The following is a 25,956-nucleotide window of genomic DNA, read 5'->3' as shown; positions in this document are numbered from 1 at the left end:
AAAGTACATCGCTTGAAATGGCACAAGGCAATTCATAGCAAATAGTGATAAGCCCTACAAATGTGAACTTTGCAATAAAGCAATACAGTACACTAGTACACTGAAATCATTTACAGACTCGTAGTATTTTATGAGAACATTTTCCAACCTCACCGGGACACAGCATCCACAGCAGGTAAATTAGTAAAGTGTATGTAGCTGGGAGGAAAAGCCGATGATCAATTGAAAATTTTGACCTTTCATATTGAAGATATGGATTTTTTTTTTTTTGGGAAAAAAAATCCATATCTTCAATATAAAAGGTCAAAATTTTCAATTGATCGTCAGCTTTTCGTCCCAGCTACATACACTTTAAGACTATATCATTAAATTTAAATTAAAATTTACTTCGAGGACTGTTATATCTCCAAAATGTGAAAAATATCAAATTTTAATAATTTGTCATAAAATTTGTATTATATCGTGAATTTCATGAAATGAAAATTATTTGATATCAGAAAGACATTCTTCGTATGCAACCTTTAACCATACAATCACATTTCAGGTAATTTAATTTGCTTTGAGAAGCAATTTTGCATATGTTATTTTCCGTTTGGGTTACACAAGTCAAGGGGGAAATATGTCTAGAAAGAGACTGGCACAAAATTATTTTGATTTTATTGAACTCTATGATGTAATATGTATAAAAAGCTTTGACTGAGAGGAATTCAAATATGGAACTTTTAATATGTTTTAATATGTTTTAATATTTGGTATTTTCAGTTTCATAACTCCTTAGTGTTATACCCTATGTCACTTTGAAGTGCATTTTTGGATTCCTCAGTTCATTTGCTACAAGAAAACATATGCTCTTAAATATGTTGGGTATGATATGTGAAAGGATGGACATCAAATCTTTCAAGAAGTTAGATTTGGAGAAGCAAGGAATAAATATAGATGGAGAATGGCTGACAGACCTGAGATTCGCAGATGATGTTGCTTTAACAACAACATCAGTCAAGGACATGGAGATTCAATTAAATGGTTTGAACAGTGAAAGCAAGAAGATCGGTTTAAAAATACACAAAGGAAAAACAAAATTCATGACAAATTTCAAACAAATGAGCCCATTGTAGTTGAAACTGATGAGATAGAAAAAGTAGAAAGCTACAAATATCTTGGCCAGACTGTGAAGCTGGAAGACAACACGAGAGAGGAAGTTCTAATCAGAATTAAGGCTGGCTGGAGCTGCTTTGGCAGATATAAAGACATTCTGTGTGATAAAAAACTATCAATGATATTAAGGAAGAGGGTCTTAAATCAATGTGTGCTGCCTACAATGACATACGGCTGCGAAACGTGGACAACAACTAAATACCTAGAACAAAAACTGATAACAGCACAGCGGGCAATGGAAAGAAGAATGCTGAATATCACAATACACGGGACAAAATTAGGAACTCAGTATATAAGAAATAAAACCAAAGTCAAGGACATTCTGGAGAAAATAAAAGAGGCAAAATGGAGATGGGCAGGTCATCTAGCAAGATCAAATGATAACAGGTGGACAAAACGACTAACAGAGTGGCAACCTAGAACAGGCAGAAGGCGAAGGGGAAGACAAAAACGCAGATGGCGGGACGACATTACATCATACATTGGCACAACCTGGGCTAGGATAGCGCAAGACAGAGAAACATGGAAGCTTCATGAGGAGGGCTACAGCCGACATGGGCTGACGTAGCCAGCAAGGCAAGGCAAGGCAAGGACATCAAATAAAAAAATGTGCAATTGCTTTCTCGCGAAAGCATGTTACGCATTGCTGGCCCAACTCAAATTAAAACACATGGCCTTTACTAGCTTGTTATTCTGGCTTAAAATTGAGTAATTCCTTCATGACGGAACTTTATTTCAAATTTGATCACCATTTTTGGAAGGCTCATTGGGCTACTCCAGTTAAAATCAATGCATTACAATGTATACAGTCAAATGACTCGTATTATAGACTTTACATACATCCACCCTTCCACATTTAGTCCAGGAAGAAATCTACCCACAACTACACACTCCACTATTCCTTTCAAATATCTCAAATATCTAGCAACATAAATTCATGACATGTACACAGCAGAAGTGAAAGCTTAAGACCATGTGCATATACTTGTACCTTATATTTTTTCAAAGTAAAACTTAACTTTCTCCACAGTCGTGTCGACTGCAGATGATGTTTCAAATTTATCAAAATTTCAAAATTGTAAATTTTCATGACCATATTTGGAATCAGCATAAAAAATGCATTGAAATGAGTACAAACAAGCCTAGTATTGGTTCAGTGGTTCTTAAGATGGTTCTTGATATTTTGACAAAATATCTCAAAACTTGGGACTTTTGATGTTGAAAAGTGTATGGCTAGCACTTTGACTGTATACCGCACAACACTTCTGCAGAAGCCAAGCAAAAGGGAGGTGAGGGCACAGGTGGTTGATTACTCACATTCTGTTCTTGAAGTATGGACTGACCTAATTTGTAGTTGGGGTAGATTTCTTCCTGGAGTATGCACTAGGATCCACAACATGCTCATATATCAGCAGGGCACAGTTCTTTAACTCCAATGCATCTAAGTTTATTCATTGAATGACTTTGAAAATGTGGGTACAAAAACTCTGCAACTTGAGGTCAAATTTTGGGCTTTGATTGTTTAATTGAGGTTATTGAACTATGCCATTGGGATGAGGCCATTGTGGTTCATATAGTGATGAGAGCTTGCGAGTAAAACGTGGCAAGTTCAATATAAATGGCCATACATGTATTGCTTCTTGGAGCAGATTGTTATTGCACAATTGATTGGCGCACTATTTCATGTACAAATTACTCTGCAAAAACACTACCACATTGCACACATGTATTGCAGAAACTTAAAACAATATTCCCTTTTTAATTCTAATTTCAGAGCATGAATTCCAGAAGACCTCAAAACCTGTTCAACCTGAAGCCTCACACTTGTATATATTGCAGCAGGTATTTCCATGACACTTGTCTATATCTGAGTCACCTGATCCAACACAAGAAGCGGATTAGACCATATTGGTATGAATCAGTCACCAAAGAGAAGCTTTATAAATGTCAACACTGTAATAAAGACTTCACAAGAAAACAAAATTGGATGGACCATGAATGTACTGCGACTATTAAAACACTCTTTTTTACACACCTGAATAGACGTTCAGCGATTCTTAGCAAAGAGAAGCCTCATCTATGTAAAGTATGCAATAAGGGCTTTACATGGCCATCTCAATTAAAAGCGCACAAAGCAATTCATAGCAAAGAGAAGCCTCATCTATGTAAAGTATGCCATCAGGGCTTTACATACGCATATTTATTGAAACGACACATAGAAATCCATAGCAATGAGAAGCTTCATGTATGTAAAGTATGCAACAAGGACTTTGCACGGGCAAGGAACTTGAAACGGCATGAAGCTATACATAGCAATGAGAAGCCTCATGTATGTAAAGTATGCAACAAGGGCTTTACACAGGCATATTTATTGAAACGGCACACAGCAATCCATAGCAAAGAGAAGCCTCATGTATGTAAAGTATGCAACAAGGGCTTTACACAGGCATGTGATTTGAAACGACACATAGCAATTCATAGCAAAGAGAAGCCTCATGTATGTAAAGTATGCAACAAGGGCTTTACACAGGCATGTGATTTGAAACGACACATAGCAATTCATAGCAAAGAGACGCCTCATGTATGTAAAGTATGCAACAAGGGCTTTACACTGGCATGTGATTTGAAACGACACATAGCAATTCATAGCAAAGAGAAGCCTCATGTATGTAAAGTATGCAACAAGGGCTTTACACATGCAGATTATTTGAAACGGCACATAGCAATCCATAGCAAAGAGAAGCCTCATGTATGTAAAGTATGCAACAAGGGCTTTACACTGGCATGTGATTTGAAACGACACATAGCAATTCATAGCAAAGAGAAGCCTCATGTATGTAAAGTATGTAGTAAGGGCTTTACATACGCATATTTATTGAAACGACACATAGAAATCCATAGCAATGAGAAGCCTCATGTATGTAAAGTATGCGACAAGGGCTTTACACAGGCATATTTATTGAAACGGCACACAGCAATCCATAGCAAAGAGAAGCCTCATGTATGTAAAGTATGCAATAAGGGCTTTACATATGCATATTTATTGAAACGACACATAGAAATCCATAGCAATGAGAAGCCTCATGTATGTAAAGTATGCGACAAGGGCTTTACACAGGCATATTTATTGAAACGGCACACAGCAATCCATAGCAAAGAGAAGCCTTGTGTACAGTCAAACTTAATAGGTTTTCTGGACATGTGACACCCATGGGCGCAGATTATTAGCATTATGGAATGTGACCCCCAAGCACAGCGGGTGGTCTTCCAATGTATTTGAATAGGAAGAATTCCTCCTTTGATGCAAAATATGTTACTTGTCACAAGTTAATAATATAATGGTAAGAGTTTCCGTAGATAAATAGATTTTTCCGTAGGTAGATATTTTTGAAATTACGTTTTGATGATATTTAAAGATTACATAATATTCAATAAATTTGCAATGCACAAATTTCTATCAAAATTGTGGGCAAGAATACTGTTCCAATTCAAAATGACTAAGACTTGAATAGCAAGGTCAACGCCGGGGGTCAGGGATCAGGCTCGAGGTTACACTCACAATGATACGCATTGGTCACATGTCCAGAAAATTTTTCAGTGAAAATTTACCTATTAATGTTGACTTATGTATAAACTATGCAAGGGCTTTAAACAGGCATATAATTTGAAACGACACATAGCAATCCATAGCAATGAGAAGCCTCATGTATGTAAAGTATGCAACAAGGGCTTCACAGTGGCAGGGAATATGAAACAGCATCAATAAATTCATAGCCAACAGAAGCCTATTTACAATTAATATGAACTTCGTGGAAAACACAAAGCAATTCATAGCAAATAGTGAGAAGCCCTACCAATGTGAACTTGGCAATAAAGGCTTTACGTACACTAGACTAAAATTAATTTTTGTAGACTCATATAGTAAAGAGAAGCTCAGAGGCAGTCTTCTAGTCTGCAACATTGCAACCAGGGTCGAGCTCCAAAACATACAGGTTAAAACTGAGATAATAAGGCATTTCCTTGCCCAAGGGAATTTCAAGCTAGTGCAATTATTTTTACGAGAACATTATTTTTCCAACCTCATAGCGTGATGCCCTATCTACTGTGCTATTGAACTTAACTGACAATTAAGGAGATATGAGTATCAGTGCATGGCATAACCAGAAGGGGAATGATCATGGGGCTATTCCAGTTGAAATCCATACACCCCTTATGGAAGGCATGGCATATCCCACACAGGGGGTATAGACAAATGAAGTCACTCATTCAGGTAACCCCATTTGAAATTTACATCCCCTGTGTGAAAGATTAGGTCATGTCCTCTATAGGGGGTGTATGGATTTCAACTGGAATAGCCCTATTTTGCCCTCAGTCAGGACCCTTCTCCATGATGTTCCCAAAAATGAGATACCAGTGTATTCTTTGTTGAAAGACTTAGTTCACAAGTTCACAATTAACATGTTGATGTCTTTATACAACATAACACAGTGCAGAGGGTATTCAAATGTAAAGGTGCTGCAATAATGTTGAAAAAGGCTTTGATTTGTTTTACAATGGAACCAAACAATAGAAGCTTCAGGACTCTTGTCCATCAACCCATGATGTTCCCAAAAATGAAGCTCCAGTGAATTCTTCGTTGAAAGACTTAGTTTACAATTAACATGTTGATGTTAGATATGTAACACAGTGCAGAGGGCATTCAAACTTAAAGGTGCTGCAATAATGTTGAAAAAGGCTTTGATTTGTGTTACAATGGAACCAATCAAGAACATCATTCTTTGTTTTTTGCCCCATTGTCACTGATTTGAAATGAATTTTTATTTGTACTGTGTTGGTTTCATCTTTTCATATTATGTGACCCGTTCTAACAAAACCAGGAACAAGTTGCATTTTTGACATTCCATGATTTGAATTAAAATGTGTAAGCATCAGATAATAAGCTTTAAAATTATACCAAAATTAATAGCATCAATACTTTTCAAGATATGGATAATGTGTCTGGCAACTTGTTCTGGGTTTTGTTGGAGCTGGTCACATGCTAGACTCAAAGGACTGGGAATTGATATAGCATAGTGTGTAAAGGTCAATAAATGCGTATAACTTGTTGTGAGTGAAATAACGTGTACTGAGATGCTGATGCATCAAATGCACTAGTCCCGCAATGTTATTAAAATGTTTTGACCAAATCCAAAAGATGTTTATAACACATTTGTAACAATTCAAATACATTTTTATGTTTGCTGCACGAAAGAGATAGATATATAAACTGATAAAGAAACCTAATTTATTATTCTATTACCCCGTACGACCCATTATTCAAAATCGTGCACTGTGATTTGTTGAAACGCGTCACGTGAAAGACCATTAATTAGCAATAAAGTGGCCAGGGCAACGAACTTTGTGTTCTTCTCGCATCACAGCGCACAGCAAAGCGCGATGCAGTATATTAGCATCTTTACGCATTCTACGCAAAGCATTACGCTTGGTTACGCGTTATGCAATATCGCTATCACTTACGATCTGGCTACGCATAGGCGCTCCACATTGAGGTAAACAACTTGTAATATTTGGGCAAAAAATGTGATATTTTCTCTTTAAATTGCACTATTTTGTGGTAATAGAATAGCCTAGAAATAAAGGGTGCAGCATTATCCTTTACAAATAATGTGTCCTCGGCAGTAAAACGTTTAAATAATGGGTTCGGCTGCGCCTCACCCATTATTTACGTTTTACTGCCTCGACACATTATTTATGCGTAAAGGATAATGCATTGCCCTTATTTCTTAAGTATAGTACACTTTGATATCACTCTTTATCAGTAGAGAGCTTTTTTGTTCATTAAGGTAGATACCATTAGCTAAAGCCACAAATTTTCCGTGTTACAAAATTTAAATTCTGTGTTACAAATTGGACGATTCCGTGATTTTCCGTTTTACATTATACAGCAATACAAGCATGTTTTTATAAGTGTAATTTGTCTTATATAATTATATGTACCTTTTACTGTAGTCTCCCTCAACATCACCATTAAAATTAAGCATCATCAATTGTCTTGTGTGTACTTCCGAGCTCTTCCGATAGCTGTATCGGCCATAATCTTGCATCAAAGGCCTAGAATGGTTGATTACTGCTAAATTATCACTTTTCTTTGTTTTCTTTTGCAAATCAACACAAAAGTTAGACATTTTACACAGTTTTTCACTATTTTCTGGCATTCTCAAATTTCCATGACCGTATTTTCCGTATCACTGAGAAATCGTGGCTTTACCATTAGCCTGTACATTGCTTAATAAAAGAGATAGCATATGACATCACCGTCTTCAATAGTATTTACCATATAGTTTTCTTCTTTTGCCAGTGGATGTTTCAAGGTATCTTCTGTTCTTCCATGAGCCCAGGTGCCATTGCTATCTTCAGTAGATAGTATTTGATATGCTATCTTCAGTAGATAACATTTGACATTGCTATCTTCAGTAGATAGCATTTACAATTGTTATCTTCAGTAGATAGCATTTGCAATTGCTATCTTCAGTAGATAGCATTTGCAATTGTTATCTTCAGTAGATAGCATTAGCAATTGTTATCTTCAGTAGATAACATTAGTAATTGATATCTTCAGTAGATAGCATTTGCAATTGTTATCTTCAGTAGATAGCATTTGCAATTGCTATCTTCAGTAGATAGCATTAGCAATTGCTATCTTCAGTAGATAGCATTAGCAATTGATATCTTCAGTAGATAGCATTTGCAATTGTTATCTTCAGGAGATAGCATTAGCAATTACTATCTTCAGTAGATAGCATTAGCAATTGCTATCTTCAGTAGATAGCATTAGCAATTGTTATCTTCCGTAGATAGCATTAGCAATTGATATCTTCAGTAGATAGCATTTGCAATTGTTATTTTCAGTAGATAGCATTTGCAATTGTTATTTTCAGTAGATAGCATTTGCAATTGTTATCTTCAGTAGATAGCATTTGCAATTGCTATCTTCAGTAGATAGCATTAGCAATTGCTATCTTCAGTAGATAGCATTAGCAATTGATATCTTCAGTAGATAGCATTTGCAATTGTTATCTTTAGGAGATAGCATTTGCAATTTTTTTCTTCAGTAGATAGCATTAGCAATTACTATCTTCAGTAGATAGCATTTGCAATTGTTATCTACAGTATAGCATTAGCAATTGTTATCTTCAGTAGATAGCATTTGAAATTGCTATCTTCAGCAGATAGCATTTGACATTGCTGTCTTCAATAGATATCATTTGTCATTCCTATCTTCAGTACAGATACTGTAAACGTTTGCCTAATGACGCTATGGGCTCCCTTGACGTAACTGGAATTTTAGACACAAACTAAAAGTGCCTCCCATAAAAATCCCACCAGCAAATAATGGCACATACCCTTTATTCTTGTTGGGATTTTTAGTGGAGGGAGCTCTCTATTTGTACATGAAATTTACCCCAAGGTAAAGGAGCCCATTTGCGCCATTAGGCTAATCTTTATGGTAGCATTTGACATCTTCAGTAGATGGCATTTGACATTGCTATATTCAGTAGATAAATTGTTATCTTCAGTAGATAGCATGACATTGCTATATTCAGTAGACAGCATCTTCAGTAGATATCATTTGACATTGTTCTCTTCAGTAAATAGCATTTTTTTTCAGTTTTCCTTCAGTTTTCTCCGGTTTTCCTCCTGCATCTAAAATCGGACCTCTTCCCATATCCCTGTCCCGTCATATCCGGATGGCATCCCTTGAATTTAGTCGCCTCTGAGCACTATTGGGCTTAGTCCAAACAATATTTTCAAGGGGGGTCGCATAACGCTTCATTGCTGAAGCTTAAGGACATAAAGTTATTGTCATTTTCAATCAAGTTTGTGGGTAGAGATCTAATGGCACTCAGCTAAACCAGCCGTATCTAGCATGCATATAGTTTACATAATTGCATAATCTGCCCCCCCCAGGAATCAGTTAGCAGTATTCTCCAATTAAATCAAGAACACAAAAAAAACACTTGTTGTATGAAATACAGGTTTTTGACCAGTTCCATATGATTCAAAAACACAACTGGGAAAATGTAGAAAAGAAGAAGAAGAAAAAAAAAAAACCTGAGAGAAGGCTTGGGTGGGGTTCGAACCTAGATTAAGTGACACATGCAATATATGTGTTATGTAAAAAATACGGTATAGCGCTAACCGATTGCGCCACATATTAAGGCAAGATATATATTTGAGGTAAAAAGACAAACTTAATGAACAAGAAGTCGAAATTGTTTATAAAACTAATTTATATCTCTCATCTGTGTTTTATTTTTAACAGAAATCAAACTAAATCCATATTTAAGCAAACAAAATACAAAACAAAAGGCAATTTAAAGTCCCCCTTTTTTTAGACTCACATGTTGAAGTCAGCATGGAGTCCGTCATAATAATACAGACTTTGTTGACAAAATGTGACGGGCCCTGCATATCGGCTCCTTCAAGCAATGCCTAAAATAATTGCAGGCCTATAGGCCTACCGTATTGTTTGTAATAAACAAAGTGGGTAAACAGGTGCCCATTTTCGCGCTTCTACTTTCAACATTTGCCAGTTTAGGCCATATGTTTAACAGCATTTATAGGCCTACAATAATTCTAGGCAAAACTACTTGTCCAAGAAAGGCTTCATGGACCGTCATTTCACAAATTTTTGGCTTTTCTCACTAATAGTGCTAAATGGTCCACCAAATCGCTTCAATTAGGTCTTCATTTTGCAAAAGTTTCTTACTTCAGGCACCCCCGTAGTGGACAAACAAGCGGCAATTTTCGCTTCTCCTTTCGACATTTGCCAATTTATGTTTCAACACAATTTATAAGCCTACAATAATAGGGAAAACTTGTCCACAAAATTCGAGCGAAAGGCTTCATGGAATGCTCATTTTACAAATTTTCGGCTTTTTCAAACTAAAGTTTTACACACTGATACGGTAGTACTAAAATGGTCCAACAAATCGCTTTAATTGGGTCTTCATTTTGCCAAAGTTTCTAACTTCTGAGGGGGGGCACATGATCACATCCCGCCTCAGACACCCCCTGCGTCGCGCAAGCATGACGCGATGGTCGCTTCCCGGCCATTTTTTTTACATTTTTATCTGTGCCATATTGGGTGCCCTACCTTTATACGCCTTGCTACGCACGTGGGTAGTATGGGTACGCCATCAGCTCCCAAAATCTCTCATCTGTGTTTTATTTATACAACAGAAATCAAACTAAATCCATATTTAAGCAAACAAAATACAAAGGCAATTTAAAGTCCCCCTTTTTTTAAAGGGGGGGTGTATGGAACAAGACACGCCGCGAGGCGTATAGAATAACATTTCTTGAAAACAATGCGCCAAGTTTATGCACGATATATCATGTCCAACTGCCTTAGGATTGTTCAACTTTTATATATTACCCTAAAATGATGTAATACAAATATTAATTTTTTTTTTGTCTGGAAATACAAGCATATTATGCTCATTTTTAGGGTGTTAGAGACCTATAGTGACATTGCACTTCCGGTCCGTTGGAAGTGTTTGCCTCCTTGTGACTTGAAACGATATCAGGCAGTGTCTGACACAATTTTAATTTTTTCTGGTGTGATTTGCTATTTTTTTAAAGCAAATTTTATGGGGGGGGGGGGGGGCGGGGGAGGTGTAGCACTTGTTCAGTGCCTGTATGGGACCATGACAACCCCTCTCTGACATTACAAAATCCACCAGCCCTCGGCGCTGCGCGCCTCGCTGCACGTCTCGGAGCTACGTGCCTCGATCCCAGCCGAGGAACTAGAGCTAGTTCTAGGCGGGTGAATGACTTTAACTCTTTGGCTTTTTCAAATATGATTTCCTAATGATAGCATCAAAGAAACCGGCTTATCTTAAACGCATATTGGCTGAAAAATTAAACAAATGTGCTAAAATTTCTACTTAAAGCCAGAGGGGGGGTCTTGCAACATGGATATTATAGGCCTACTAATAAAACGCAGATATTTTTCCGCCGAAAGTCCTTGACCAGAATCTATTTTCTAGAATGCTCAAAACTTGCAGGGGGGGTAGAACATGGATTTTGTTCATTTTTTCATTTCCTGTTGTAGGCCTATATACCAATACACGCGAGATTCAAACATTCTAATAATAGGCCTATTCACCAAAGGCAGATGATGCTCACAACTCTATTGTAATATATACGGTAACCCTTGGTTTTTCCAGGATCATTTTGCAATGAAAAGTGATATATAGAGAGTCTCAAATGCGCGCAAATGCGCAGAAATTTTGGGTTTCAAAGCTGAAAACTTTTTTGGCCCCAAACTAAAACTTTTGGCCCCCCCTCTTTCTTGGCTCCTCCTTTTACCCCCCCAATGAATTTATGAACACCCCCTAAAATCTTTTAAAAGAAGTACGGTACATGTTATTCAATTGAATACCTGAGTGGAAGAAGGGCCCAATTGGGCATAACTCAAATTTTTTACAAAAATGAGTTTGACCCAACATTCTATTGCCAACAGACTGTTCTTCCTTGTGTGTGAAAGATGAATCAAAATCCACTCTCCAAATAGTCTTCCATGTACACTTTTCATGGTTTTTATGGAAGAATGGCCCAACTCCATGGAGTTGGGCCCTTCTTCCACAAATATTGGAATATAAGAGAAATTTTGTTCACCCATGAAATCTGCTTTTCACTACAATAAACTTTCTTGCTAACATATTACATGCTTCTACTTGTGCAATTAATGGATAATTATCAAATTTCTGTGGCTATTTATACCATATCTGCTCACGGAACTGGCACTTGCAGTATATTAGTGGAAGAAGGGCCCAACTCCAACTCGTATTAAGACCTGTACCGTTGCCATGGAAACATCATATTTAATTTCGAATGTATGTAGTATTGTATGTTCATATATTAAAGGTCCTCTGAAGATGAAAACATTCTGTCTATAAAACTTTTCCAAATATTAAGTTTTTTCTTAATATCTCAAAAACAGTTTTGATGGAGTTGGGCCCTTCTTCCACTCAGGTATTCAATTAAATACTGACAAGTTTGGCAAACATAAAAGTAAATTCATTAATTTATTAAAACAATGTTGATCTAAAATGTAGGCTTAATTTATCCCACACAAAATTAAAATCAATCTCTGTAACTGCACATCCCTTTTAAAGGGATTGTTATCATACAGAGCAGTGACCCCTATTAATATGCAGTGACCTTTATACAACAGCACACAGCATGTATCATTGTATGCAGTTCCCGGTACCCCAGGTCAACATAAAAAGTGGTAACCATGTGTGTTCTTCCTTTTTTCAAAACCCCCCTTTTCACTGTTTTTTCATTGATTTTACCCCCTTTTTTGCCAAATCACTGACAAAATCAGGGTAAAAATACCCCCTTTTCAAGGTTTTCAATGAGAAGATTTCCAGACACCCTTTTCAATGACTCCAAATATTTTAATATATTAAGTACAAAATGTGCAAGTATGAACATTACTTTGTGTCTGTTGTACTCCCGCAAATCGGACTTACTGCCGGGACTTACCGTTGGCGAGATATGGACCAAAACGTATATTTTCAATGGTCCATAGCCATAGGATTGTATATTTTCTGTCTGTCGACAGACAAAAAACCCGGGACAAAAAATACAAATCGAATATATTTGCCGATATCTCTGGAAAGGGAATGAATTTACAAGATTCCTTTGGCAATTACACAGTAGGGCCTATGTATGTAGGGCTGAAGACATCGATCAAACGAACCTGTGAAATACCCCTTTTTTTTTAAATTTTACGAAGACAATGCTCAGAATACCCCTTTTTTCGCGATTTCATGGTCCGCGATTTCAGTCAACAAAATACCCCTTTTCTGCGAAATTTAGAACACACATGGTTACCACTTTTTATGTTGACCTGGGGTACCGGGATGCAGTTAGTTCAGTGCAGTGTGTGTTTATGCAAGAGCTAGGGTACCGTATACCTATCACACTAGTGAAGTAGTAAATACAGAATGACAATTTTGCATGGATGCCAGTCATTGAATAAATAGTAAGTTTATAGCTTTATAGTAGTAAGTGGTGCTAGTTGACTCATGTGTCAGTCATGCATGATGATAATCCATACATGTAGTTTAATATGATGTTTATGCTTAACTGTTTTAACAGCATCAAAACACATGCTTGCATTCATGACATGAATAATACCCGGGGGGGGGGGCACTTGTATTTTTTTTTAAACAAGTAAAAAGGGTTGTTTTTCAGCATTGGGCAAGTACAGCGCTGTACCTGTTTAGGGTATGTGTCAAAAATGCCAAAAATCAGGAAAAAGGGTATATACTTTTTCAAGCAAAATACTTGCTTATGACAGTGTTCAAGCTTTGACTTACGTTTGCCGGACAAAAGTGTGAAAAAATTATTTAGGGGTGAAAACAATAAAAATTCTTGATTGTTTATATGTTTCCAAGGGTAAAATATCATGTAGTTTCAGATTTTGGCACTTTAAACTCCCTATCTTTTATAGATTTCAAGAAAAATTCAATTTTATGTCCGATTTTGACCGAAAATAGCAGTTTTGGGGTGACAAAAAAATTGACTTGCAGATTTCCTGTGAGTGTATGAACATGAACACTATTAAATAGAGCTTAATTTTCTATACTAATTGTGTAACAAGGGTACAATTGTGATATTAAAAGCATTGAATGGGATCAACATCTTTCTTTATTTCCGTAGCAGCAGTAGAAACTTGAGTGTTCGGGTGACAATTGATTTGGAAAAAAGTACGATATTCGCCTCGATCATTTTCTATTTGAAAAGGCCATATCTCCTCATTCGTATGAGCTATAGGGATGCTTTAAGTGTCTTTTTGCTCAGTATTTCAATAGCTAAATGGTAATATAATAAATAAGTAAGCTTCATTTACAGAAAAGAAAATAACTTGCAATATGCTACCCCCACCCCTAAGAATTTTGAGGGCGTGAAAAAAAATTAATGGATTCTCTAAAAAATAAGTCCTTCAAAACTGGGAGGTTTAAGGCTAAACAAACACAAACTTGCTCTTGCCAATACCTCCCTCTAGAGCAAGTTTATGTTTATTTAGCCCTAAGTATCCCCATTTTGAAGGACTTATTTTTTTTAGAGCAAATTTTCATGATATTTGTGAGTGGACGCAGCGAATCAGCCGTAAACTCGGCAAATTGTATTCTGAGTTAAAGTGTAAAATGTATGTGAAGGTCGTATTCATAGGTGTATCAATTCGCTTGCGACAAGTATCTTATCAAACGCTATTTAAATCAATCAATAATACTACTGCTGAAGAGGATAATAAGCTTCTACCTATTTCTATAGAATAGTTCTTGTCTTTGTTTGCTTTGGCTAAATCCTGTTCAAGTGGTAGATAACAAAGCATTGTATTTTGTCTAGGTATGTATAATCAACAATGAACAATGAGAGGATATTTCTGAACTTGGGGATGATTTGAAATGACCGCCAATTATGACTGTTGCATATTTATTACCAGAAATGTAGAAAAACAGACACATGTAGAACCGATAAAAAATACAATTTTGTCGAAGGAACAGAGTTCAACAAATCATAACCCGCTTTTGGATATCGTTTGAAGTCAAATGATATACCATTTTAAAGCTTATGGTATATATTTTCTAAACACGAAATAAAACAAAATTGACCGGGGCCGACTTTACCGCTGATTCGCCGCGTCCAGTCACAGTTGAGGATTTCGGGCAGAAATATGCCTGTACAGTGCTATGGGGAAAATTTTCAAGTTGATAATTATGCATTTTTTATGTCAGATTCAGTTTCTACACAAAATTTCACCTTAGAAAATGTTCCTTTAAGTAGGATATCTTTCACTTTATGTTTTCACCATTCTGTCCACAAAATGTAAGTCAAAGCTTGAATGCTGTCTTATAGGGTACCAAAGTTAAATGACAAAATAAAAACGGGTGAAATACATGTAGGCTATGTTTGGCTTCTATCAGAACATATTGTAGGGTAAAATATTAAGAAACATCAAACTACTAAGGCCGTGTAAAATTAATATTTTGGTTCTCGTCCCCTCCCTCCTCAATTTCTGGGATTTGTCAGAGTTTCTTTTTTTTTAGATTTTTCAATTTTTTTAGACTTTGGAATGATTTATGAAATCTTCATACATAAATAAGTTTATTAGAGAACAAGCATCACTTCCAAGTCTTTTTGTGGTACTCTAGGGGTTTATCCCTCAGAATCTCACATTTGAAAAAAAAAAAAAAGGCCTCATCGTTTCCTCGAGCACTGTTGGAGAAAACCGAAAACCACTCACAATGCTAATTTTACATTGACAAAAAAAAAAAAAAAAAAAAAACCTCCCTCCCTCATCAATTCATGAAAATCCTCTGGGCGAGAACCAAAACATTAATTTTATACGGCCTAATATTAAAGAAGAACCTGAACATGAATTTATACTTTCTTAGTGTGAAAAAAATGACAAAATACTTAATTCTTAAGGGTATGTTTTGCATGCGCTGAGTAATACTTGTTTAGGGTGCGTTTCAAGAGTCATATACATGAGCATGGTGTCCATCACGTAATGTAAGTGCCCCCCCCCCCCGGGGAATAATACATGATATGCATTCAGGGATGCATGTGAAACACATTCCCTCATTTCAAATCTTTAGTTTTGGTTTCTCTTTTGAACACGTAAATGGAGCGCTCCGAAACTGCGGTTATCGCGACTGGACCTTTTTCAGAGCCGGGCCCAGGAGAAGCGTGAAAAATCAGCTTCACAGGACGAACCGGATAGTGAAACTTCCATGGGGTTCACAATAACTTTACCTTATTTGGAAGGAACTTGAGCAGCTTCACGAGCATTCAAAACAGCAGGTGTTCCCACAGCCTTTAAACCATACCGCACACTCCGGCAAACACTTGTGTCACCGAAAGATAAAGTAGACAAATTAAAACAGTCAGGGACCGTCTACGTAATCTCGATCCTGTTCAGACTGTGATGCTACAATGTATGTACATTGGTGAAACAGGTAGAAAGGCTGCCCGTCCAAATCTGCTGTACATGAACATATTTCCAGGAGCAAAAACACCCATCAAATAGACTGGGAAAACGTAAATGTGCTGGAAAAAGAACCCAAAGAATTTTCCAGAAGGGTCCTAGAAGCCATTCACATCAGGAGGAAAGGACCAAACTTTAACAGAGACACTGGACTGGATTTAGATCCAGTTTGGGACAATTAACCTCCTCATACCCAAGACCACCAGGGGGACGAGGACAACACCTTTGACGTCATATCTTCTTCTAGTGTGACGTCATCGAAGGTTGTCAACAAGCCATAAATCATCAGAGCCATAACATCCGGCTGAGGACGCAGTTGGTACTGTGAAAGCGCTCCCGGTAAGCGATCAAATTTTAAGTAGTGTTGAAGTCAAAAAATTCTTCTAAATCACTTTAACATGCTTTAGATTAAACTTACACAATTAATTTGATATTAATTTGTTACTGGTTATTGTTTTACATTAATAAAAATGTCACTTTGCAATTTATTTGCAGTTGTTGTCTCTTTATGGTCGATAATCTCCGAAGGTATACAAGCCACGGTTATTGTTGTTTTTTCATTGAAATTCGAGGTTTGCAGACCTTTAAATCCGTCAAAACATACAAAATTAGCTCTAAAAATCTAGAACAACGGCCGACATATTTTTTTCGCTGCAATGAGCCTTAAGATTCATTGCAGCTAGTAGCCCAAAGGCAAATAAACAGAGGGGGTACTTCAATATTGATGCTACACTCCAGGGGAAGTCGGAATATAGGTGGAACGGACTTTCGACACAATTGGTATGGAAATGGACAGCTATGCATTATTGAGGAAATTTACAATTCATCACCAGTGGAAGTACAGTATTTAAGGCAGCTGTGTACTCTCAGACATGCATGTAGTAAAAGTGCCATAACTTTGTAATTATTAACGCAAAGACATATAAAAGTATACATTTTTATAAAGGCAAGACATCAATGAATCTTAATATAAATACAGATTTGGTGTAAAAACAACAATTATGAAGAAAATCACAAAAAAGTGAGTTTTTGGCAATTTTTGTTCGGTACATCACAACAAAAAACACTCTTTCCAAAAAGTTTTGTTTTGTTTTTTTCTTAATCTTGAGACACCATTCCAAAAACGTTTTTTTTTAGTTTTTTGATATTAGCCTTATTTTTTGAGATATTGATCATATAAGGCATCAAAATGAACTTTTTAAAATTCACAAACGCCTATTTGCACAAAATGATGCCTAAAATCGGAAATAGACCAAAATATAAAAAGATGAGAAAACCGTTTCTTAAGTCGATCATGCTTTTTATGATGAGCATAATTGCTTACCTATAGATGCTGTATTTATTGAGTTATCGTGTACCTAAATCGTCATTTTACCGAGAAAATGAACATTGAAATAAAGGCTGTTGAAGTTTAAAGTGGTCATATTTTGCACTTTGATCGAAGCTCACAGGAGTATGAGGCAGTTCTCGTTTTTCTACCTTACATTACGTGAACATCGGGTAATCCACAGCCCTTTGAGAAGTTTGGTAAATCTATTCATATCTTGATGTTTAAATCGGGGAAAGAACTTGAAAAATTCACATTTTATCAGCTAAAACAGAGCCATTTGACCGCTAGGTTTTAATGAAATCAGTGCTTCCGCGGTGCTTCCATAAGATGCGCGGCGCATGCAGCTAAGCGTTGCGTATGCGTAGCGTATCTGTGCGTTAACAAATTGCGCGTCTACAAAACGCGATGCGTTGTTATGCCAGCGTATACCCCGATGGTACAACACAGATTTTCTTTCCTTTTAAATTGGGGAAACGAGTGAAATAGTGAAATAAAATCCATAAAATAGAGCAGTTGGCGTTAACAAATCTGGATTTTCTTTCCTTGTATTTATAAAAAACATAACAAAGTAAATACATTTCAAAAAAGCTCAATTTTGCGAAAGAAACAATGTCTTGAGTACACAGCCGTGTTAATGTAATTTAACATAAAAGTCAATTCGGTGTATCAATGCTAATGCCAGTGAGGAGAGGTCGACCTAAAAAAATTGGAAGAAATTTAAAAAGAACCATAGAGCACCGAACAAGTTGTAAAGGATAATCTAGAAGGAAATGGACCCATTAACATTAAGAGATACATGTAATCATACAAAGGCAGATAAACCAACGATGGTAACAGAATTGGAGATGAGTTGCTGAGTGGCTGACCCACTGACCACCACGAAATTAAAATCGGAAACAAATGAAGAAGGCCAAATTAATCAGAATACTTGAACTTGATATGCAAATTTGATGCAACTGTTGATGCAAAAATTGAAGAAGTTAAAACTAAGGGCATATACTGCATGCAGGTAGGTGGGATATAGGTGCTTCACAAACAATTCAATAAATGGTGAAATTATTGACAAAGAAAGATGTAGTTGCAGAACTGAGGAGGCATTGTTGAGCAGTATTTCCACAAGTTTTCAGAAATATCTCTCTGATTCACTCATTCTACACCATAGGCGTAGATCCCGGGGGGATGGAGGGGATAAATCCCCCAATATTTTGCCAGGTGGGGATGCCGTCCATATGAGTAGCTATGAGTCATCTCCCCAATATTGACGCCTGATAATGTGTTTCTGACAAAATTAACCTCATATTTGCCCATTTTAATCCTTTGCGCGCATTTATTCTACTTTTACATCATATTTCATCAGTTTAGCTTCAAAATAGCAAAATGTTCGTACCATAATTTGTACCATAAACTTATTCTGTCGTCAATAGGTGCTGGATCTACTATACTTCAAGAATTTTTTCCCAACTCCATCCCCCCCAATGTCAAAAAGAAATCTACGCCACTGATCTACACAAAGCTCACTTTACATATGATTTTACTCACCACATGGCTGAGAAAGATTTACATGTAAGATGATGGACTGAAGAATGGTGACAAAGTACAATACTTAATCAGTTTATCAAAGTACATATGTAATCAGATTTCAGATTTGGGAAGCAGTTTGAAAGTTTAAAGCAATGGAGCAATACTCTGTATACATGCAGAGTGCTCCCCCTTACAAAAAAAAGAGAAAAGTGCTCCCTAAGTACAGCTTGTCTGTACGCAGTGCGACAATACTCATACATATGAGGGAGGCACTTATAAGGAAGAAGAAGAAGAAACAGAAAGAGAAAATTGCGTCCTCTGACATAAAAGAAAGAGAAAAGTCCTCCCTCCCAAAAAAAAGAGAAAATTGGAGGGGAGGAAAAGAAAAGGGGTAACTATAGCCTGGGTCCCACCAAAATTCATCCCAAGCTAGGGTAAAATACCAAATTTTTGCGCACATTGTCCAAATAAAACCCTTTTTTGGAAGATCGATGACTTTACATGTAGCATATACATGTATATCTAAAAAAAGTGCTATTTTACCATTCTCATCTTAATGAAGTGCAGAATAAAGCTATTTTATGTCTGGTATGATTGAGGAATTTGTGAACCTAAAAACCTTGCAATTTGCACCCCTGGTCCCGTGTTAAAAATGTTAACCGCAATCCAAAGTCACTAGTCCACTTGGGAAGCTAACATACAGAGGGAGTACGGTGACTGAAAAGATGATCAGTTGTGAAAATCTATCAATTGTGCACAAATTAATTAAATCAGAGTTTTAAGCTTAAATGCAATATCCAGAGTATGCACAATCATGACAATGGGCAAATGGACTACGGAGTAGTCTATATTGAAGACAGAATTCTTTCTGTAATAAACTACATTAAGGGATCTAGAATGAGCGTTTATAGGCGTTTCGACAGTATTTTTGTGGGACATGAGAGCACCTCAGGCGTGTCGATTGCATTCTGAATACTGAAGCATGTCTTTCTGATATCAAATAATTTTCATTTTTGAAAATCACAATATAATACAAATTTTATGACAAATTATAAAAATTTGATATTTTTCACATTTTGATATATAACAGTCCTCAAGTAAATTATATAAATCTAATGATATATTCTTAAAGTGTATGTAGCTGGGAGTAAAAGCTGATGGTCAATTGAAAATTTTGACCTTTCATATTGAAGATATGGATTTTTTTCCCAAAAAGACCTTTTGTGTGTGTGTTTTTGGGAAAAAATCCATATATTCAATACAAAAGGTCAAAATTTTCAATTGATCGTCAGCTTTTCATCCCACCTACATACACTTTTAAAAGTATAAATCATCAGATTTATAAAGTTTACTTCGAGTACTGTTAAATATCAAAAATATCAATTTTTATTATGATTTGCCATAAAATGTGTATTAAATCGCGAATTTCAAAAAAATCAAAATTATTTGATATCAGAAAGACATTCTTCATATTCAGAATGCGATTCGATATGTCTGATGTGCTCTAATGTCCCACAATAAATACTGTCCAAACGTTCATACCCTTCCCTTAAGTTTGACTGTAAATACTGCCTAACAAAAGGCACATTCTTGGAAAAGGGTTTCACAATAACAGAAGTTCGACTTCAAGACACACATGACCATACAATAGGCTAAAATGGAGATACAAAGAAGCATTTATTTATTGCATCATTAGAAGAATTCAAGCCATGTGGTTGGCACAATATGTTCAGTCTGCAAACACACAACCAACATCATCATGTATCACAGATGACATTTCATAATATTCCTTTTTTAAATCCTCATTTCAGAACATGACTTCCAGAAGACCTCAAAACTTGTTCACCCTGAAGCCTCATACTTGTATATATTGCAGCAGGCATTTCCATGACACTTATCTATATCTGAGTCACCTGATCCAACACAAGAAGCGGATTAGACCATATTGGTATGAATCAGACACCAAAGACTTCACAAGAAAACAAAATTGGATGGACCATGAATGTAGAAAAGCCTTTACACACCTGAATAGACTTTCACCGATTCACAGCAAAGAAAAGTCTTATGTACTTGTATCTCAGATATCCATGAAGGATTTTACACTGCCAAGTAGCTATACATGTCAAATTTGTAAAAAAGGTTTCGGCTATGCTAGCAGCCTGATAATACATTTAGACACTCATAGCAAAGAGAAGCCATATGTATGTAAATTATGCAACAAGGAGTTTATATACGCATGTGATTTGAAACGGCACATAGTAATCCATGGCAATGATAAGCCTAATATATGTAAAGTATGCAACAAGGGTTTTTCCCTGAGGAATAATTTGAAGCAGCATGAAGCAGTTCATAGCAATGAGAAGCCTTACAAATGTGAACTTTGTAATAAAGGGTTCAGGTACCCTAATAGTGTAAAATATCATTTACAGACTCACAACATAGAGAAGCCATATGTATGTAAGGTATGCAAAAAGGGCTTTATACTGGAGAATCTTTTGAAGCTGCATGAAAGAGCTCATAGCAATGAGAAGCCTTACAAATGTGAAGTTTGCAATAAAAACCTCAAGAACAGAGGTAGCCTAAGAGTACATTTACAGACTCACAGTAAACATGTATGTAAGGTATGCAACAAGGGCTTTGCACTGGCACATCACTTGGAACAGCACAAAGCAATTCATAGCGAGACGCCTTATATATGTAAAGTATGCGACAAGAGTTTTACACTGGCAGATGACTTGATACAGCACATAGCAATCCATAGCAATGAGAACCATCATTTACATGTATGTAAAGTATGCAACAAGGGATTTACAGAGGCATGTGATTTGGAACGGCACATAGCAATTCACAGCAAAGAGAAGCCTTATGTATGTAAAGTATGCAACAAGGGCTTTACATGTGCAAGTAAATTGAAACGGCACATAGCAATCCATAGCAAAGAGAAGCCTCATGTTTGTAAAGTATGTAACAAGGGCTTTACATATGCAAGTGAATTGAAACGGCACATAGCAATCCATAGCAACGAGAAGCCTCATGTATGTAAATTATGCAACAAGGGCTTTACATTGGCAGGTAACTTGAAACGGCACGAACTATTTCATAGCAATGAGAAGCCTTGCATATGTAAAGTATGTAACAAGGGCTTTACACAGGCATATTTATTGAAACGGCACACAGCAATCCATAGCAATGAGAAGCTTCATGTATGTAAAGTATGCAACAAGGGCTTCACGCGGGCAGAGAACTTGAAACAGCACCAACTAATTCATAGCAATGAGAGGCCTTACAAATGTGAACTTTGTGGTGAAGACTTCAAGTACCTTAAGGCCATAAAAGTACATCGCTTGAAATGGCACAAGACAATTCATAGCAAATAATGATAAGCCCTACAAATGTGAACTTCGCAATAAAGCAATACAGTACACTAAGATCTGCAGGGGTGCAGGACCTGCGCGCTTGCAGGAGCAGCATGCAGATGTCGAATGCAGATGATAAGTTTCACATTTTTAAAAATTCAAACATTTCTAAATTGTAAAATTTTCATGACCATATTTGGAGTCACCATAAAATATGCATTTAAATGAGTACAAACAAGTCTAGTATTGGTTCAGTGGTTTTTGGGATATAGTTCTTGATATTTTGAGAAAATATCTCAAAACTTTGGACTTCAGATGTCTATGGCTTGCATGCAGTGATGCAAATAAAGTAGAGACACATCACTTTTTGGAGGGTGTCAAATTCATATTCATGGCCCATACATTGTATTGCTTCTTGGAGCGGATCATCATATTTATTGCACAATATTTTTCAAAGCCATGTCGTTGGCACAACATGTTCATGTATAATTTCCATTTATTAAATCTTCATTTCAGATCATGATCGACTACCAGAACACCTCAAAACTGGTTCAACCTGAAGGCTCACAAATATATATATTGCAGAAGGCATTTCCATGATACTTATCTGAGCACCTGATCCAACACAAGAAGGGAACCATATTGGTACGAATCAGACACCATGGAGAAGTTTTATGAATACCAACGCTGTAATAAAGACTTCTCAAGAAAACAGAATTGGATCGACCATGAATGTACTCTTACTACACCCCTGAATAGACTCAATCTGAAACCCTACAAATGTATTTATTGCAACAGGCATTTCCATGACACTTGCCTATATATGAGTCACCTGCTCAAACACAAAAAGCGGATAAGACCATATTGGTATGAATCAGACACCAAAGAGAAGCTTTATGAATGCAAACACTGTAATAAAGACTTCACAAGAAAACAGAATTGGATGGACCATGAATGCACTCCAACTATTAGAAAAACCTTTTTTACATACCTGAATAGACGTTCACCGAATCACAGCGAGGAAAAGCCTCATATATGTAAAGTATGCAACAAGGGCTTTCCACTGGCATGTAATTTGAAACGGCACAAAGCAACCCATAGCAATGAGAAGCCTTATGTATGTAAGGTATGCAATAAAGACTTCCGACTGGCACATAACTTGAAAAAGCACAAAGCAATCCATAAGCTTTTATATGTATGTAAGGTATGCAAGAAGGGCTTTACACAGGCATATCACTTGAAACATCACAAAGCAATTCATGCAAGGGAAGAGAAGGCCAAAGTATGTAAGGTATGCAATAATATCCATAACCTTGTACATGTATGTAAAGTATGCCACAAATGTTTTACACTGGCACGTGACTTGAAAAAGCATGAAGCAATCCATCCTCTTGTACATGTATGTGAAGTATGCAATAAAGGTTTTACACTGGCACGTTACTTGAAAAAGCACAAAGCAATCCATAACAAGCCTCTTGTATGTAAAGTATGCAACAAAGGTTTTACACAGGGAAAATACTTAGAAGTGCACATAGCAAGTCATAGTGAAGAGAAGTCACATGTATGTGAGGTATGCAACAAGGGCTTTAAACTGAAACATCACTTGAAACAGCATAAAGCATTGATCCATAGCAAAGAGAAGCCTCATATATGTAAAGTATGCAACAAGGGCTTTGCACTGGCATATTTATTAAAACAGCACACAGCAATCCATAGCAAAGAGAAGCCTTATGTATGTAAGGTATGCAACAAGGGCTTTGCACTGGCACATGACTTGAAACAACATGAAGCAATATGTAACAAAGAGAAGCTATATGAATGTAAGGTATGCAACAAGGGCTTTAGACTGGCACATCACTTGGAAGAGCACAAAGCAATTCATCGCAAGAATCCTTATGTTATGTATGCAAATAAGCGATGAGGGCTTTGCAGTTTCAAAAACACTTGATACAGCACATAGCAAGCCATAATAGCAAGCCATAAGGGGCTGTGCAATAATTATTTTCCCCCCCCGGGGGGGGTAAAATTTCCTAACTGCCCGCCAAAAATCGCTTGCCCCCCCCTTTCGACCTGCCAAAAATCGCTTGCCCCCCCCTCTCGGCCCGCCAAAATTCTTTGCCCCCCCCTTACACATGCCAAATTTTTGGGATCCCAATTTGCAAACCTTAAGTGGTCTAGATATATGTTGCGAGCGGAGCGAGCAGGAAAATTTGCATATTAAAGCGTTTCTGTACTGTTTTCCTAAGCCTTTTAGAGCGTTTTATTTAAAAGGCGCCCATGAATGTGTGGCAAAAATCGCTTGCCCCCCCCTCTCGGCTGGCCAAAATTGCTTGCCCCCCCTTTTTGGCTCGCCAAAATTTCTTGCCCCCCAATTTTACCCTCCCCAGGGCTCATAATTATTGCACAGCCCCTAATAAAGATAATCATTTTGTATGTAAAATATGCAACCAGGACTTTACACTGCCATATATCAGTTGATCAGCAAAAAGTAATTCATGGCAATGAGAAGCCATGTGCATTTCATACACTCTTTGATAGCAAGAACCAATCAGAGCAAGCATTAGAAAATTGTGTATAATTATTGTGCACTCCGCGTACTACGCACAGTGTTTCGCGCACGTTCACATTGCGTAGAATTGATTCATTTTTTGGGCGGGTTGATGCATTTGCATTTGTTTCTATTTTCCAACATTTTTAGTGATAATTTGTTTTTAAAAAAATAGAAAAATCATGTGTATGTTTTTCTTCTCGTGTATGAAATAGGTTAATGAACGTGTATTACTTGTTGCTCAAGAAACTAGACCAAATAATGCACTTGCGCTGATGTTGATGCGTCTAATGAACTCCCCCCTTCGGGGCTCGTGCATTGGACGCATCAACATCAGTGCGTGTGCAATATTTTGTCTAATTTCTCTCCCAACAAGTAATACGCGTTCATTAACCTATATGTAAAGTATGCCACAAGGGCTTTACAGTGTCATATCACTTAATGATACAGAACTCTTTACAGGGGCACATGACTTGAAAAAGCACAAATCAATTCATAGTAAAAAAAACATCCACTTTAGAAGCCTTAAAAGTACATTTACAGACTCACAGTAAAGAGAAGCCATGCATGTAATGTATGCAACAAGGGCTTTACACTGGCACATCACTTGATGAATTGTGACGGGATCATGGGGAATGAGTCACATATGTCGACCCTGGTTGAAAATGAGTTTTACATATTTTTCTATAGAGGACATTTAGAGCTTTCAGAAACTGAAAACCCTATGTTGATACGACTTTTCGTTATATGTCAATTTATCAACCGCTTATTGTTGTATGCTCAGTTTATGCTCATGCATTCAAATCATGCACAGTAATGGTTTCATGTAAATAAGCTCATACTTACACGTAGTACTGTAGTAAACAATCTTATGGTCACATGGTACAAAGCATTTGATAATAATAAACTTTCATATATGTAAATAGTGTTGTGGATAGGATAGAGTAGATTCATTTAAGTATTCTTAGTCAGTGAG

At 36.7% G+C, this 25,956-nt stretch overlaps 3 protein-coding genes across 3 annotated transcripts in view; 2 read left to right on the top strand and 1 right to left on the bottom strand.

Annotated features, from left to right (window-relative positions):
• The window catches only part of LOC140138970 (laminin subunit beta-2-like), a 555,517-nt gene that overhangs the window by 484,495 nt on the left and 45,066 nt on the right, over nucleotides 1-25,956 (bottom strand). The gene's annotated exons all lie outside the window — the stretch shown is intronic.
• Nucleotides 81-6,763, top strand: LOC140139859 (uncharacterized). Its single transcript, XM_072161617.1, has 2 exons — nucleotides 81-175; nucleotides 2,930-6,763. The coding sequence occupies exons 1-2, from the start codon at nucleotides 131-133 to the stop codon at nucleotides 4,358-4,360; spliced, it is 1,476 nt and encodes a 491-aa protein (XP_072017718.1). The 5' UTR covers nucleotides 81-130; the 3' UTR covers nucleotides 4,361-6,763.
• On the top strand, nucleotides 20,876-22,453 carry LOC140139858 (uncharacterized). The gene has a single exon (XM_072161616.1). The coding sequence runs from the start codon at nucleotides 20,891-20,893 to the stop codon at nucleotides 22,451-22,453; it is 1,563 nt and encodes a 520-aa protein (XP_072017717.1). The 5' UTR covers nucleotides 20,876-20,890.

This window comes from Amphiura filiformis, chromosome 18 (assembly GCF_039555335.1).
Source record: "Amphiura filiformis chromosome 18, Afil_fr2py, whole genome shotgun sequence".
NCBI lineage: Eukaryota > Metazoa > Echinodermata > Ophiuroidea > Amphilepidida > Amphiuridae > Amphiura > Amphiura filiformis.
The sequence above is the reverse complement of the archived record's forward strand: the minus strand, read 5'-3'. Positions and strand labels throughout refer to the sequence as shown.

Excerpts from the sequence above, each read along its gene's own strand:
- LOC140139859 (XM_072161617.1), top strand. The coding sequence starts at position 131 with ATGAGAACATTTTCCAACCTCACCGGGACACAGCATCCACAGCAG. Across the intron at positions 176-2,929 it reads GGACACAGCATCCACAGCAG|AGCATGAATTCCAGAAGACC; the intron begins GTAAATTAGTAA and ends TTCTAATTTCAG.
- LOC140139858 (XM_072161616.1), top strand. The coding sequence starts at position 20,891 with ATGACTTCCAGAAGACCTCAAAACTTGTTCACCCTGAAGCCTCATACT.